The sequence below is a fragment of the Eptatretus burgeri genome, chromosome 4, assembly GCF_056783735.1.
Source record: "Eptatretus burgeri isolate ZD-2024b chromosome 4, Ebu_testis_v1, whole genome shotgun sequence".
Classification (NCBI taxonomy): domain Eukaryota; kingdom Metazoa; phylum Chordata; class Myxini; order Myxiniformes; family Myxinidae; genus Eptatretus; species Eptatretus burgeri.
In genome coordinates, this window is record NC_140964.1 from 28747360 (window position 1) to 28765262 (window position 17903).

The 17903-nt window shown below is 47.3% G+C and overlaps 1 protein-coding gene and 1 long non-coding RNA gene across 5 annotated transcripts in view; one reads left to right on the forward strand and one right to left on the reverse strand.

Annotated features, from left to right (window-relative positions):
* Positions 1–17903, reverse strand: part of CCNH (cyclin H) — a 112177-nt gene that overhangs the window by 12249 nt on the left and 82025 nt on the right. For 3 of the 4 annotated variants that reach the window (XM_085877244.1, XM_085877242.1, XM_085877241.1), the window contains 3 exons: positions 4802–5021; positions 2590–2753; positions 2345–2412 (listed from right to left, as the gene is read on the reverse strand). In XM_085877244.1, the coding sequence (XP_085733370.1) occupies positions 2345–2412; positions 2590–2753; positions 4802–5021 (452 nt within the window). The remainder of the gene's footprint in view (positions 1–2344; positions 2413–2589; positions 2754–4801; positions 5022–17903) is intronic. The other variant, XM_085877245.1, reaches the window with a different exon arrangement.
* LOC147027701 (uncharacterized) lies at positions 16247–17238 on the forward strand. Its single transcript, XR_015057221.1, has 3 exons — positions 16247–16354; positions 16448–16883; positions 17167–17238. It is a non-coding gene; the product is annotated as an uncharacterized LOC147027701 (long non-coding RNA).

Genomic DNA, 17903 nt, shown 5'->3' on the forward strand with positions numbered 1-17903 from the left:
CAGTTTCAACTATCGGGGAATTTTCCAGGAACCTAACCCCTGTGATATTGGAGGGTTTCCAGTGTACATACATATTGTTGAAGGCCGGGGTTCGGTGGCGAGGACGACCGCGAGATCGAGCAGTTCGGCAGTCTCTCACCGAACACTGGAATGGAAGGTCGTAACCCTTGGATAACTCCAAGGTCACGGGTCCCTTAGCAGACTGTGGATGCCAATATTTCGACCGCGTGGTGTAGGGTTAATTGTCTCGATCTTCAATATACCTAAATAACCACGCAGTCTAGCTACCGGGGAAACCACACCCTCGGCCGACTTTGTCCGAACCGAGTCGCTGTTACCGACTCGGATCCGGCGTAACCGAGCGGAAGTTACCAAAGCCGTGCCGGACCAAATGACAACTTACCGGCCCAAACGGCCTCACTAATTCTCAATACGCACTGTGCTGGGTCAATAGGAGAAAGCACAGAAAACGAGCTGGAACATTTAACACGGGGGTTTACTTATCAACAATAATCTGGGAGGGGAGCACACAAAGAGCAGAGTTATCGGAATAAAAGAAATGCAGGTAATGTACAGTGAGCGAAAAGCACTTAACAGTTCTACTTAACAGACTGGGGCTACACACACACGCATGCACGCACACATGCACGCACACACGCGCACACACACGCACACACACACACACACACACACACACACACACACACACACACGCACGCACGCACGCGCACACACACACACACACGCACGCACACACACACACACACACACACACACACACACACACACACACACACACACACACACATAAATGGTGGCCGCGGCCTTTATTTGGCCCTTCAGCTCGGGAGGGAAAGGCGAGCTGAGGGCAGGGGCCTATTCATGCATCTGTCCGCCTTGTGAGGTCTGGTCGAGCTTTTCCGGTGGTGGGACTCGAACCCGCTGCCACAACGCAGCACCAAGTACCAGGGACCAGGAACGACGCAACAGACGCCAGCCAGCACAGGAACGGACCAGACGAGACGAGCACCCGCAGGTAGACGAGAACACCAGCAGGCAAGATGAGTTTTCTTCTCTTTTTCCTTCTTCTCTCTTGGCTCACCACCTACTCTTATCCTTCCCCTCCCCCACGGGTTGAGGGAACCGCTCTGAGGGACTCGCCTCCGGATTGGAGGAGGAGTTGTCGGGCGACTCGTGGCCGCCCCTCATTGGTCGGGGCGAACACTCCATCTGGCTAAGGCGGAGCCAGCCCTGAGGTGATGAGCTTCCCTGATTGGACAAGGGGTGGTCCGGTGAGAGGGGCAATGACCACCCTCCCCCCGTGCGTGTCTGAGAACCCAGACGGAACAACCAGGGGAGCACCCCATTTTCCATCCACCCTTGTAGCGGGGAGGGTTGATCTCGGGTCGGTTGTCGGCCGGCCGCCGTTCATTGGACGAGCTCACGGTGGGTGGAGGGAACCTCATCCCTGTACGTGACACGCTGAATGTGGGCGATGGGTGGCGATGGTGTGAAAACGAAGGAAGATTGAAGATGTAAAAAAACCTGACTATAAAAGTAACTCGTTGCGCACACATGCAATTAACCCATTAGACAGAAGGACGGGACCCTGACTATAAACACATACTTATCAAAATAACTGAACTGCGGGGACTGCTGCCTGTTTGTGTGCAAATGCCTTCCAGATTAGTAACAATATTAGGTATCTAATAGATTCACCAATGCCATTGGAACATTAACTTTTTGAGGAAGAAGACATTACCTCAAAGCATCATTACCTCCTCTACCGAAGATGGACGGAGATTATATTTTTACTCCTGTTTGTCCGTCTGTATGTGGAGCAGGATATCTCAAAAAGTTATGGACAGATTTGGACAAAACTTGGTGGAGATGTTGGGTATGCGACAAGGGGGAATTGATTCGATTTTGGTGAAGATCTGGATGCGATAACTTTTTTTAAGTTTCTTAATTGATTCTTCACCATTCAGAGATGGAACGAAAAACAATATACAGCATAGCATGATATTCCAAAATGTTTTGGACCGTTTTAGCCAAAACTTAGTGGAGGTGTTGGTGTGTGACAAGGAGGAATTGATTCCGTTTTGGTGAAGATTGGGATTGGGATCCGGCATATCAGTGGGATACAAAACATAAAAACAATTCAGCCTGGTGGAGGTACACTATCTATCGAGTGCCGTTCTAGTTTCAGTGGGAATGCACGCTCGTCAGATATTGCTAAGGTTACAATAACAACACCACCATAAACCACAAGAAATGCTTCAAATTAAGGTCAAGGCATAAACTTAAGATTCCCGAATATCCCACTGGTCACCATTGTACTCACTCTGAATGGTTTCCATCAATTGAGAAGATCTGTCCTTGTCCCTTTGCACCAGGATTTCAGTTATGTAACTGTAAATGAGTGCAGTTTATAGGAATAAGAAAAGAAAAAAAAACCAAAAAAAAAAAACAATAAAATAAGCAGGTTCAAAATAAATATTTAATTGCCATGATCTATATTTGTGAATAACACAGAAAAAGGCTGTATATTCTACTTAAATACAGTAATGTTAAAAAAAAAACAAGAACCTGTCCAGGCTGACTCCAGCTTGTGAAGCCACAGAACAGAGAGCAGCAAGAGCAATCTGTGAAGGTGATGCAAGCAACCCCACATCTGTGCTCAAAGCTCGCTGCAGAAACTCCTCTGTGCCCTTACGCAAGCTTTCAGGGTGCTCCACACTCGGACAGCACGTCTGGCAGGGAAAGGTAATACGTGCACACATCCGTTTTTGAAGGGGATTGCAAACATACTTGAGCATCGAGCAAAACTAGTGGAACCAACCGTATTTCTCGGATAACGCTTGGATCAGAATTTTTTTTCACAAGTTGCACAAAATATGAAATCCACATTCTCATGAAATAAACTCTTCACCATAAAAAAAACCGAACTGCATGTAGAAATGATAATGGAATTGCTGGACTACTCCAGCATGCATTTCAAGTGCCTTTTTGGCACGAGGGATGTGCAGAACATCTGACTGCAAGTTCCCACGTAACGGAAATACCTCATGCAATGCATGCACCCTTAAGTTTTTTTTGAGGTGACACGACACATTCTGAGCAAATCTGAAAGTCTTTACGAGATATAAACAAGCGGGTCATCCAATAAACACACCAACTACATCCTTTAATGAGAAGGGCACTCAGTTGAGCGCATGCCTCCGCCATGTAATGCCTGATCCACGAGAATATATCAGGCCCAATACATTTTTGAAATATCATGCGATGTATCGTTTTTGGCCCCATCTCTCAATGGTGAAGAATCACTTTAGTACTTAAATAATTCTCATATCCGGATCCCGATTTGGATCATCACCAAAATAAAATCAATTTGTCGTGGTCACACACCCAACCTGTCCACAAGTTTTTGAGATATCATGCTGTATATTAGTTTAGCCCTATCTCTCAAAGGTGAAGAATCACTTAAAAAAATTATCGGATCCGGAATCGGATCTTTACCAAAATTGAATCACTTCTTCCATGTCACACATCCAATGTGGCCACCAAGTTTCATCCGAATGCGTCTGCTACTTTTTGAGATATCGTGCTAGATATCATTTTTTCCCCATCTCTCAATGGTGAAGAATCACTGAAAAAATTAGTCGTTGGATTCGGATCCAGATCTTCACCAAAATCTAATCAGTTCGTCTTTGTCACACAACCAACCTGCCCAAAATTTTTTTTATCCGGATTCATCCAAAACTTTTTGAGATATCCTGCACACAAACAGACAGACAAACAAACAAACAGACAGAGAGGGGTGAAAACACAACCTCCTTCACCTTCGTTGGCAGAGGTAACAATCTATTGCAAAGCAACAACTGTCAGAATGTGAGAGGAATCAAATCATTGGACACCTTTGAAGCAGGGTCTTCCATTAGGCATGTTGCAAGCTCTTTAGTCTGAGGAGAGGAACTGTTTATGATCTCAGAAGGCATTATCAAGCCACTGAATCAATGAGATATGTCAAGAAGACATCCCAGGATAATGACTTGTGTTCAGGACCAATACACCCATGTAACCCAACCAGCGAGACCCATCTACACAATTGGTATCAATCTTGCCAGAGAACTGCAAACACTCATTGGACATCAATGCAGTGATTGCTGCCGGAAGTGGACATACCCGGTATCGAGATTGTTACTTCCGTATTAGATCCTCACGTGAAAGCATTCGCTAAAACACTATGCGGCGAGGTTACAATGAAATGGACATGTAATTATTCAGCATTTATTGCTGTCAGAGGTTTGCGCCTTCTTCTTTTTCTTCTTGTGTATAGCAGCTTGGCTGCCGGGTAGCTAGCATTGTATTGGAGTGCGACTATGCCGATGATGCTGTGCCCCTATACCAGTACACGGATACTCATTTCGCCAACCTCGGAAGGATGATGATAGGCTGAGTGAACCCCACCTGGTGTTAAATGAGTGGCCAACGGGGCTCAAACTCAGGACCCTGAGATCCAAAGTCAGCCACCTTAACCACTGAGACAACACCAGGATTGGTTTGTGCCTTGTATGTCCCACGTTACCGAAATATATCACATCAACAACAATCACGTGTTCAGTTTTTTTATGGCAGAAAGTAAGTACACCTTTCCCTGAACAATCTCCCAAAAATAAAGCATATGTAGCGAATGTTTTGGTATCATGACTCAATTCAACAAAACCTACAATAAGGAACAAGCATGCGAGAATCATTCATGGAAAAAGCTGATTATTAAACATGAAGCACATTTCCTCACATGACATGCCTTCAGATGGATAAGCAGACCCTCAAGCGGGCGGTAAGGGGTGTGCACTGTCAGGTGGAAGGAGAGTTCTTGGATAAGAAGCAGCTCACTGGCTAGCACAAGTTCCAACGCACGCTCACGCCCACTCTCATCTTCTTTAAGATTGCCAACAAATTGCGTTGCCGACACATTGAATTCATCGACTTTGCAAGCCAGGTAAGCACAGGTTAGCCTTTGAGGGAAGAAAATGGAGAGCACATATGGCAGCATTAGCAGAACTCTTCAAGATAAAGCACCACTCATAGTTGCAGACTTCAGGAAAGCACCTTTATAAATGGCTGCCATATATTATTATCTATGATATGAAAGAAGCCGTGCATGCATCCGAGTTCCACCCATTGGTTGGACAGTCGCCTGACTACCCTCAATTTCTATACTACAGCTGCCATGTTGGTGCTTACTGCGATGCAAAGTCAACGACATCTTTGGAGCAGTCATATTCACAGTCGTCATGCCCTCCCTACAAGTTTTTCCTTCAGTGAAAAACAACCAAAGCGGCAGTTAAAAGGATTTTGATCGGATAAGAGTCACGGGCCTTGTGAAGATATGCCTCAGCAACTGAGACTGCAATCTGTGGTTTATACACCACCCAAATATGATGTGGCATTTTCTTAAGCAAGCAGGGCTTTCACCATGGAGGTTATGCAGGGTAATATATCCATATATATATATATATATATATATATATATATATATATATATATATATATATATATATATATATATATATATATATATATATATATATATATATATATATATATATCTTTATACTCTTTACAGAGCATCAGTGCCACCAACGCAGCTTCCTGAGCAAGTGTTATACTGGGTGGCTTGTCATTGACTTCCCAGTAGTTAGGGCATGAATTTGGAATTTGGTCAAAGTGCCAGCAAACGTTCGCTTCCTCTTCACAAAGGACACTGTGGGGTCGTTAACGTCCACCAACTAATACCAATAGATGGGATTCCCATTCAACGTCCATCTGAGGGAGGGCATACAAGTTGATGAATCACCCTACCAGTGAAACACCGGAATGACAGTTCACAGGTGGGCCGAGATGCAAACCCAGGTTAGAGAAAAGTTTACATACCTCCAGGCCATTCTGCCAGCCCAGGTAAAACACACGGCATTAAGGTCTTTCTTGAGGACTTCTGGGAATCTCGCGACATTGTGAAAGAAAACATCAATTATTATTTATTTTTAACGATGTTCATATCTGCATCAGGAAGAAGATAATTGGTTTTGTGTCGTTTATTAGCACAATTAGCCTGCTCATGGTCATTTGACAATTAGCCTGCTCATGGAAATTTGAGAGTTGCAATGGCACAGGATTTCCGCACATCTCACGGGATTGTGAGTCATAGCCTGGTGTTGGCTTAGTGGTTAGGGTGGCTGGCTTGGGATCCTAGGGTCCTGAGTTCGAGCCCCGTTGGCCACTGAATTAACACCAGCGGTTGACTCAGCCTGTCATCCTTCCGAGGTCGACAAAATGAGTACCAGTGTACTGGTCCCGGTGTATGCCCCAGTTGGAATAGGTGTACCATATTCCTGTGTGTCATAAGAGGTGACCAGGGTTGGCGTCAGGAAGGGCATCCGGCAATAAAACATTGCCTCAAGAAGGGAACCATGATTGCATAGAGCCCGCAAAAAGCTAACCCCCTGCTGAGCAGGGAAAAATGGCTGTAAAAAGGCTGTTTTTTTTTTCATTTTTTTACGGGAATGCGAGACGAACAGCCGACCATGATGGGTTTCTGTGAAGTTAATGACAACATGATAGGGGAGGGGAAAGGGTTAAATATCCGACTATTTTGATGTTGGAATGCCAGTTTGATTTTATATACATACACACATTATAGATACGAAGTCCGTCTAAAAAGTAACAGGACTGATTTCACAGAAATTTTATTCCAAAAAAATACATTGAAATCACAGCTTGTCCCCTTCAAAAAAGTTTCCCTCCAGTCTCACACACTTGTCCATCCTCATCTTCCACACTTCGATGCACCCCTGTAAGGCTTCTTCTGGAATCCTCCAGAGTTCCATCATCACGGCCCTTTTGATGGCCTCCACATCAAGAAATCGGGTCCCGTTGATCACCCCCTTGAGCTTGGGGAATAGGAAAAAATCACAAGGGGCCAATTCTGGTGAATATGGGGGTTGCTCCAGAGTTGGCACATTCCTCTCTGCCAGAAACTGTCAGAAGCTCAGGGCACTGTGAGCAGGGGCGTTGTCATGGTGCAGCACTCAGGCATTGTTCTCCCACAGATCGCTCCTCTTGTCCCGGACTGATCTCATGAGGCGCCGGGGGATCTCCTTGTACACGTATTGGTTCACTATTTGACCTTGTGGTGGAAACTCGAAGTAGACGATGCCCTTGATGTCAAAAAACGCGATGAGCATTACCTTGACCTTCGACTTCGACGTCCTTGCTTTCTTTGGTCTTGGTGATGCCGGACTTTTCCACTGACGACTCTGCCATTTGTTCTCGGGATCGTATTCGAATATGTACAATTCATCGCCAGTCATGACTCTCCCGAGCAGGTTTGGATCGTCCTCGAGGCGCTCGATAATGTCTTGACAGACAGTGACTCTTTGCTGTTTCTGGTTCTCAGACAACAGCTTAGGGACCATCTTTGCGCACACCTTGCGCATTTTGAGATTTTCAGTGATGATGCTCCATACAGTGTCCTTGTTGATGGAAAGTTCCTCAGCAATCATCGGCACCGCGAGTCGATGATCTGCGCGCACCATCTGCTTCACACGCTCGATGTTGTCCGCCGCTCTGCTCGTTGAAGGTCTTCCAGACCGTGGATAGTCTTCAACCTCCTCCCGTCCCTCATTGAACCTATTGTGCCATTCAAATGCATGAGTACGTGACATAGTTTCATCCACGTAGACTTGCTGCAGCATTGTGAAGGATTCGGAAATCATAGCGCGACAATTCAGACGAGACAATGTGTAAAGCACGACCTGTAAAAAAAATCAAACAATGAGCGCAGTCAACTATCACCAATCATATATATTGCTGGGATGTTGCGAAAGACTGTGACGCAACCCGTTCATTCAAGTTGTGCAAGTGGAGCACACAGCAGGATCAGTCCCGTTACTTTTTTGACGAACCTCGTGTAATATATATATATATATATATATATATATATATATATATATATATATATATATATATATATATATATATACTCAGCAAAAAATAAAAACTTGACACTCATTATTTGTCAAAGAGTGTTTAGAAACTTTTCTTGAAAGAGTTCTTGTTGTGATTATGGTTAAAGGCATTGTCGAGGGCATTACTTCACACATTCATTCTACTGGTCGGGCCTACGCAGCACGTAACAGAGCACTGCACGCTAAAATCACGTTTCCACGTGACATAAGTCACGTGGCCTATTGATACACCTGCAATTGATCTCAAGGTAGCAGAGGAGAGTATCATCTCAGAAAAACAAGGTTTTATGGTTAATTATTCGTTAATTTGCAATGTCACGACTGTCAAACATTCAGCGTGAACGTGCCATTGGCATGCTGAATACGGGAACATCCGCCACTGACGTTGCGAGGGTTATGGGATGCAGTCGACAGACCATCCATAACCTCCAGACACGTCTCCATCAAACTGGCACCACAGCTGACCGCCCCCGTCCTGGTCGACCACGTGTTACGTCACGCGCAGAAGACCGACAGATTGTCTTACGTCATTTGCGTAATTGGTTTGTCACTGCCACATCCACTGGGAATGAATTGTTTGGAGGTCGAGTGACTGCCCAAACCATTCGAAATCGCCTGCGCTCTGCTCGTCTTCATGCACGGTGGCCATATCTTGGACCAATTCTAACCCGTTTCCATCGACGCCAACGTCTTCTTTGGGCACGACGGCACCTGAGATGGACCCAGCGAGATTGGAATAGGGTTGTGTTTAGTGATGAATCAAGGTTCACACTAACTTTTGCTGATGGAAGGGTTAGAGTGTGGAGAAGATGAGGAGAACGCAATGCCCAGTGTTGCGTACAGGAAGTGGATCGCTTTGGGGGCGGTAGCGTTATGGTTTGGGGTGGTATCAACGGTCATGCTCGATCCCGACTCATTGTCATCCAGGGAAACCTTAATGCGGCAGCATACAGGGATCAGGTGCTCATTCCAGAGCTTTTACCATTCATGGCAGCTCATGGCCCAGGTCTGACTTTCCAACAGGATAACGCCAGACCTCATACGGCCAATTAAACAACGAATTTCCTCAGGGACGCTGGCATCAATGTCATGGAGTGGCCCTCAAGATCTCCTGACCTCAACCCCATAGAGCATGTGTGGGATGTGTTAGGCAGGCGGCTCCATCAAGTAAGCAACCCTCCACAGAACTTGCAGGAGCTTGGTGCCATGTTGGTACAAATATGGCGGCGCATTCCCCAAGCTGTGTTCAGACGCATCATCCAATCCATGAGGAGACGTTGTATCACAGTTGTGAACACCCATGGAGGACACACCCGATATTGACATGATTTCATTAAGCTGTGACTCACAGTTTTTGATCATGGACATTGTCGTCGCATTTCCGGTGGAACCGATTCCATGACAAACATGATCTGTATGCTATAGCATCTTTAATGACAAGAGAATTGAATACAATCGTTATTTCAAACCTATTTTCCAAAGTGTTCAAATTATTGACTTTGAAACGAGTGTAAAGTTTTTATTTTTGTTGAGTTTATATATATATATACACACACACACACGCTGCAGGTCGACTCCGGACACGGGCCGCTTACGCGGTCCGTTCCGTACTATCGGATAACCGAGTGGTGTTGTCGTCGGCCTCGACGGTTCCTATTACTTATCGGGCGTATTAAGCCCACTACGAACCCTTTACGTGAAGCAAGATGGAGATTCAAACGAAGGAAAGGACGCAGCGAAACGGGGAACAATTCAACATAATGCACTTTATTCACACAGACACAGAGCACACATATACAGCCAAACAGAATCAGAAATGCACATAAAGCAATTTAAAACAACAACAACAATGCAGAGCTACGACCGAATACACGAACACACGGCAACACTTAAAACAATACTACTTGACGGACGGCGCCACCCACAGACATTTACACTAAACCCCAAAAGAAAATGGAAGTGCGACTTCCCTGATCACGTCGAGTCCTCCTTTTGCGACCGCAACTCCGAACACTCCGGCGTGGTCCGCGAGCTCATGCCGCGTGTCGCTCATGTGGTCCGCTCGACGGTACGGACGGGGTTTTGGGGAAACGGACGGGGTTTGTTCGGCGGTGTTTTCCGCGCTCGCGCACGGATCAAAGAAGCAAGGCAGGAACAACAAGCTAGCGACTCGAACCAGAAGACGACCATGAACCAGGAGACCAACATGAAGTCCAACCCTCGACCAACAACAACTCAAGGTCCGTCCTGTCCGCCTTTTGTAGCGCAGGGCTCCGCCCTTCGCTCCGCCCCGTTTTCGGCCCCGCCTCCCTTCGAGCTTCTTGGAGAAGCCTCTCGAAGGGGGGCGTGACCTCTCGCTCCCCCTCCACCCCGCACCGTGCGGGGGCCGGGGCCGTCAGTCTTGGCTCAGAGCCAAGGAATTATTCCCCCAAAATCAGACCCCTCCTTTACATGACCTTTGACCCCTGCTCGGATCGCACCTCCCCCACATCGAGCGCGGAGAATTTCGACGGGAGAAACAGGCGGGAAAACCCCCGAGGATCGTTGTTGGTTTTTGTTTGTTCCCGGAGATCGTAAGCGCACAGGGCCTATGAATGGCGAGTGGCGAAGATGTGGTAGCGTAGATGGTGGAGGTGGCGTGGTTGTAGTGTGGTTGGCGCTGTGGTGGGGATAGCGTGGTTGTTGAGATGCTGTTTGTTTAAAATAAAAGATAGAACAGAAAAAATGGCTAACTCAAAGCGTCGCAGCCCGAATGGATCACATAAATTCCCTCTATACAACGGGTTTGGGCTAACTGCACATGTACTTACAGAGATATCTCACCTACGGGACCTGAATGGTGGTTTGCGAATTTCCTCAACCACAACACTACGCCCTCCCCTTTTTACAGACTCGTCCCAAGTCGTCAAATTCTCGTGTGCCATCATGTGTAGTTCTCCCCTAGTACGTTTTACCTTCGGATCCCTGAGTGCGACATTCATGGTATTTGTGTCACCAAAATAAATAACCTGAGGGCTGAGTAACTAACTAAACAAACCCACTCATAAGGACGACTTAAATAAAATTGCCGGCGCTAGACAGACATGCCGGGGGCGCACTCATATGTACAGTACATCTTTACCTTACAAATTCTACACTAAACCATAGCCCAGGATCAATGGACTCTGCAGAAAAAGTCAAAAAAAAAAAACGCTGCACGGGCCGCCACCGCAGGCCCGTGTTGTAGCTGCCAACAGGACAGTTCTCGCAGCTTGCAAACTGTTGCTTTGATCCTGGCGCACATGGAAATGAACAGGGGGGGGAAGCAAAATTGAACGGGGGCAAACTGATGATGTGGGCAGTGGGCATGGCATGGCAAAGGTGGACAGGCATACAAAGCCGGCAGAACAGGCCCGCTTCAGGCAAACACAGCCGGCAGATGATTCGACCGGCACAGGCCCCGCAGAAAACAGCTGCAGACGATCCGGCCGGCACAGGCCTCGCAGCAAAACACAGCTGCCGATGAAGTTGGCCGGCACAGGCCTTGAAGCAACACAGCCAGCAGATGAAGCTGGCCAGCCTTTGCCTTTCAGTGGAGGCTGGTGGAGGGAGTGCGGTGGTTCTGGCCACTCGGAAGGCTAGCTCGGACCTACCCTACAGTCTCCGTTCCACCTATCGCCTTTGCCTGTCACTGTCTATACCCACTCCCTTAATTTGTCCAAACCAATTTAGCCCCAACTAATTTTTTGGTTTTATTTTCTTTTTATTCCTCACTATAAATCGTCCCCTAACCCCCTTTATCGTCCTTGTTCGGCTAACCTATCGTCCCCTGGCCTACTCCCAACCCCTACGTTCCCTTCCCGGAGGGGGATAAGGGAGAGCTAGCGTCCTGTGTCGAGGCCCAACGAAGCCTCAAGATGGCCTCCCCAGACTTCAGCGATCTATAACACAAAGTGGGTCCAGCGGCTCACAACGAGAGCGAAGGGATGGATGGTGCGGAGGGGTACACTTCCTAATCTACCCTAACCATTAACATTTAAACTACCCCGGGGCTTTCAACAAGCGCCTCTCGCTTAAACTATTGGTTCTAATAACCCAGATTCCCGTCGCCTGTGTTGGTGTCCTCACAATTTTGGGCCTCGTCCCCAAATTTTCTTTCCGTGCCCTCACACGGTTTCATGGCTGGGACACGTGGCTCCCTTGGCAGGCACGACCCTCTGCCAAATCTCCAGCTATGGCACCCCCGGGCACTACACTGCCTCCGAGCCTACCAGCTCCCTAAACACCGGGGAGTGCCCCCCATGGCACCTCCCCTGAAACGCACACGTGGCAGGCTGGCTTCCCAGGCCCCTTTCCGAGGGTCACCCGTGCCCACAACACTGCCCACGCGGCTAATGGCGCCCCGGGCCCCTGCACCAAGCAGGCGCACCCGTGCCCACTACGCTATCCCGGCCCCCCATGGGCCCTTGGCCTACCACGGCCGACTAGCCTGGTGCCCGGGGTACCCACTCAGCGATACTCACCTTTCGCAGCCACGCTCCCAGCCCGTAAACAGGGCTCCTGCACCCCTCCAAACGGGTTTCGAGCCTACTTTCCCACCAACATCAAAACGACTTCCATTTTGTCAATTTGACTAACCCCCTAACTCACTCTACACTGACCCGGGGTCCCTTGGGTGGGAGTCACTCCTCCCCACAATCACTCATCGCACCATGCATTCCCCATTCGCTCCATTCACACAGACCCACTGGCCTCACTCACTCAACATGTCTCCACACCACTCACCAACTCTTCAACACCCACCACTGAACTCAGCCATCCTGTTAACTACATCCCCTGACGAACTCATGCTCCCACGTCATCCCTTAAACTATAACACGTTCCATTTAACACTACGTAGCTAAGCTATGTCCCCACTACACATCCAAAGTCTGTCATTGTTCTCAAAATGTCATTTCCCATCCTAAATCATTTCCCCTCCTAAATCTCACTACAATCCCTCTACCTAATCCATTCCACGGGCCCCATGAGGACTTACCCCTGCCCCATGAAGCTGGTCTAACTAACACTAACCCATTCCCCTAAATAGTTTCCATCCTGTGCCCTGACCAAGGGGGTCTACCACCCCTTGCCCGGGAAATCCTGTTCACCCGAAAGCGAGGCTTGCTTTTGTTCATTATTTTTTTTCCAATTTTAGCGCAGCACCAGCGTGGCAACTCATAGCTCGCGCACTTTGCACCTGCCCGTGACATCAAGCAGCTGCACATGTACCTCGTCCCTCCTTGGACGGTACCATACGGCAGGGATTCAACCCCTCCTGCCGGATTCCAACCCCACGTGCAGCCATGACGTCACCGTGCACACCACAAAAAGCAAACCTCGCACTCCGAGGGGCTCCCCACGCGAACACATGTGCTCTGCCCGTTAAAGCCTAACACACGCTCGCGTGGATAACCCGTCTGGTCCAAATCCGTAATCCTGCCTAAACTTTGTCTGTCCGCGGGATCGGCAAATCCACCTCTGGCGTTTCCGGACCAGGCTTCACTCCCGCAAGCGAGCACGTGGCGGCCTCGTGCCTCGCACGGCACGGACCTTAGCGCTCGCTGCTGGGCGAACCCGGCGCGGTGCTCAAAACCTCTACGGCCGCGACCCGGCTTTTGTCTCTCTGTCGCCGTTGTCGTCGCCATTCCACCCACGCACACCTGCGTGTCGCGATGCCCAGACTGCACTTCATTAAACTCACCCCGGAAGACGCGGCTGCATGTTTACACATGCCGACCGACATCTCCCTTACAGACAGCGACCTTGCACACGCTGTCTCTCCCCCACTCGGCCGCTCACTCACTCGTGCCATTTCCCTTACACAAACCATACTCACACACGCGGGGCACTGGGGATTTGTGCCACCCCAAGGGTTTCCGGGGTTCTCTATACCCCCCAAGCTCTCTGTGCACCTGTCCACAGCACCAGTCCCCTCAACCTCGCAAAGCACGACCGATCCCACCTGGTCGTGACCCCCCTCAAGGGGGAACAGCGTCTCCCTCCGTTCCTGAAGGAGGCTATCCAACTGCTCGCACCGGGTCCCTACACGTTCTGCGAGCTCACCCCCATTATCCTCCACTACCTCTGTGTGTGTGTGTGTGTGTGTTCGTCACTAACCCCATCCAATTCACTCTCTATCTCCAGTGTCTCTACTATTTTTATTTTCTTTGTCGTCACTTCGTGTCTCGTCTCACACGTTTCGGTCTCCCCATTTAATTTTTCCCTCTCGGTCACCGTCACTTTTTCCGTCACGACCCTCACCCAACACGTCTCCCGAATTACTTTGTCCTCACCCGCCTCCCTTGCGGGCCTGACAACCGTTGCACTCCCTCCCAGCTCGTTCGTCCCCACACGTGGCGTCGCCATTTTCTCGCCCGCGATCCGGGTTTCCTTTCCCCATGTCTTTATGTCTGCATTCATTTCATCCATTTTCTTATTCATTTTGTTCATTTGTTGCATATTTCCATCCATGTTTTTTATTCATTTCGCTAATTTGTTGTGCATTCGCTGTTATTGCCTGCAGAATCCGGTCGAGTGCACTCGGTTCGACAAGGATCAGGGGGTTTTGGCGGAGAGGGGGAGGGGAGGTGTCATACGCCGCGACCTCTGCCGCTGCGCCCATTTCGGGCTCTGGGTTCAGTTGGGGGGGGGTTCTTGTTCTTGCAGAACCAACATTTCCTGCTCGGGGTCTCCATCCTGGGCCATGGATTCAACATATTCCAAATCCATTTCTAATACCCCGGCTCCCGCTCGCCTTGAGACTCCATCTTATTTCTCGTAACGGGTTAATTTAGCTCGCTCGTAATTTGGAGGGAATCGGGGGTCGCTCCTCTCACCCCTGGACCGATTCCCGTGAATTTAGCTGGAGACAGGAGAGTTTGTTTTCCCGCTCTCTGACACCAGTGTTGCGAATTCGCGCCCACCGGCGTGCGATCGGCCACGTGACTCGAATCGCGGCACGTCGCCCACCGGACGGACAATTCTGTCGTGACCCTCTCAGTAGGGTGAATATACTGGTTCTGGCTCACTTTTCCCCATGTAAATGAATGGGGGATTTTCAGCGATTCATATTTTTTTCCCCTAAAAATAAACCCCCTTTTTATCCCAAGGTATATTTATTTGTCTCCCCTTTTAACCTGGGGACACTTTTTTTCAAATAATCCATGCAATAAGATAAAGATTTGTTCAAGTACTAAAGTGGTAATGTGATTTGTTAAAGGTGATTCGAAAGAAATATCTAAAACGTCTAAGCCTCGGGACACTCTTTATCAAATAACCGATGCATATTGTTTAGCTCACTCATTGAACCTATAAAGATTTGTTCATTCTCAAATTCCTTCAATAGTTTAATTTTCTTTGCACAATAATCCCCATCTAAAATATTGAAAAACAAAACATTTGAATCTTTATATTTTTTAAGATACACCTTTTGTGTCATTACGAAATGATAAACTTCTCTTAATGATCTCATCTGGCCACCGCCCGAGTTGCAAATCATTTTTGTGCATAAACCACGCCATAAAAAAGTTTTGTTTCAAATGTTTTCAGTTCGTGTCATGAAAATGAGGAAGTGTTTTTTTTTGACACGGTCGTGCTGTGTGAATGAGGAAGTGTTTTTGGACAGTCATGCTGTGAAAAAATAGGAACTATTCTGTGAGACAAGGTCTCGTGTTTATATTTTATCTCAGAACACGAACTGAAAACATGTTTAATCAAAACCATTTTAGGGTATTTTAAGTATGTTTTAAAAATGATTCATACAATTTGAGAATATATCTCCCAGTTATTTTCCAAGCTGTCTCTCCCGAAGCGTCATTTCCTGTGGCCACACCCAATGATTAAGCAATCTCCTCATCGTTGCTTTATAAGTGATTCGCCAGGCAAAGTTTCTGCCAGACGGGATTTTCATTTTTACAACTGAGACATGAGCGATCTTTCTTCTGCGAACAAAACAGCTCAACACAAAGTTGGTAAGCCTGTGTATAGGTTCCTCTTTGAACGATGAAGCAATTTATTATAAATTAAATCGCGATAATTCTGATATATATATATATATATTTTTTTTTTCTTGGCAGGTCCTTGGAAGAAGAGCAGTTTACATATCACGACGAGGTGCATGAAATTAATGCTCTTATTGAAGAGGTCAATCATCTTAGAAGAGAATTGAAAAACATTTTTAAAGACTGACACAACGTCTTATCACGGCCTCTGATCTTTTTGCCATCTTGTACCAATGGTAAAAAAAACTGAGACATGGACTCACTCTCTTCCGATGAAGATAACAGCTCACTACAAAGTTGGTAAGTTTGTGTATGGTTTCCTCTTTGAACAATGAAGCAACTGATTATAAATTAAATCGTGATAATGCGAAAATATATATTTTTTCCTGGCAGGTCCTTGGAAGAAGTGGAGTTTACATATCACGATGAGGTGCATCAAATGAATGCTCTTATTGAAGAGATCAATGATTTTAGAAGAGAATTGAAAAACATTTATAATGACTGGTACGAAGTCTTATCACGGCCTCTGATCTCGAATAAATTAAACCAATGGTGAGACGTGTGTGTGTGTGTGTGTGTGTGTGTGTGTGTGTGTGTGTGTGTGTGTGTGTGTGTGTGTGTGTGTGTGTGTGTGTCTTTCCCTGTCTGTTTGTCTCTCTCTATCTCTCCCTGTCTGTATCTTTGTATCTCTCTCTGTCTGTCTTTCTACCTACCTCTCTCTGTCTGTCTCTCCATCTATACCCTTGACTCATTATTTTATTTTTTTTTCAGCTCGATCACACAACATCAGCTGTTGAAGCAATCTGGTACAACACATGATTTTCTGGAGGTAAATGTTTCTGAATTATTATTTAGTTATTCTTTTATTAATATCACTCTCTCTTTGGAATGTCGTCTAATGTTGGTTGCATCATTAGTTTGGACGATTTTTTACCAGTACACTGGAATTCATTTTATTGGCCTTGGAAGGATGACAGGCTGAGTCGACCTCCTGGTGTGTTAATTCAGTGGTCAACGAGGCTTGAACTTAGAACCAACACCAGGCTTACTCATATTACCATGTAATTATCTTTATAAAACCTAATTATTATCCACTTTTTGTTTCAAAACAGAATATGGTGTCTGAGTTTCGAAATCACAAGACATCTGAAGAAGATTGCTGGGAAAGATTATACATTCTCGCAAATGAATATTTAATAATTTCAATTTTGATTCATTATATTTGTTTTGTTTACAATTACTTGATTTTGAATTTCAAAAGAAGGATTAAGACATGAAGGAGAGGGAGGGGGGTAGGTGCGCTCCCCCAATGACCCATCACCCCCTCATCCCACCCTTCCCCTCCCCATGTGTGTGTCTGTGGGGAAGGGTGGGGGTGGGATGAGGGAGGTAGTGGGTCAAAGGTGGGGGCGCACAGGAGGGATGAGGGGGGTGGGGCATGTGTGGGCGGGGCTTGTGGGAGGGCGTTTATGTGGGTGGGGCTTCGGTGGGGTTTGTGTGGGCAGGGTTTATGTGGGTGGAGCTTGTGTGGGAGGGGTTTATGTGGGCAGGGTTTATGTGGGCAGGGTTTATGTGGGCGGGGCTTCGGTGGGGTTTATGTGGGTGGGCTTCGTTGGGGTTTATGTGGGTGGGCTTCGGTGGGGTTTGTGTGGGCAGGGTTTATGTGGGTGGAGCTTGTGTGGGAGGGGTTTATGTGGGCAGGGTTTATGTGGGCAGGGCTTAGGTGGGGCTTATGTGGGAGGGGTGAATGTGGATGAGGCTTCTGTGGATGAGGTTTGTGTGGATAAATGGATGGGTGGATGGGTGGATGAGTGGAGCTTGTGTGGATGGGTGGATAATTTTTTAATTA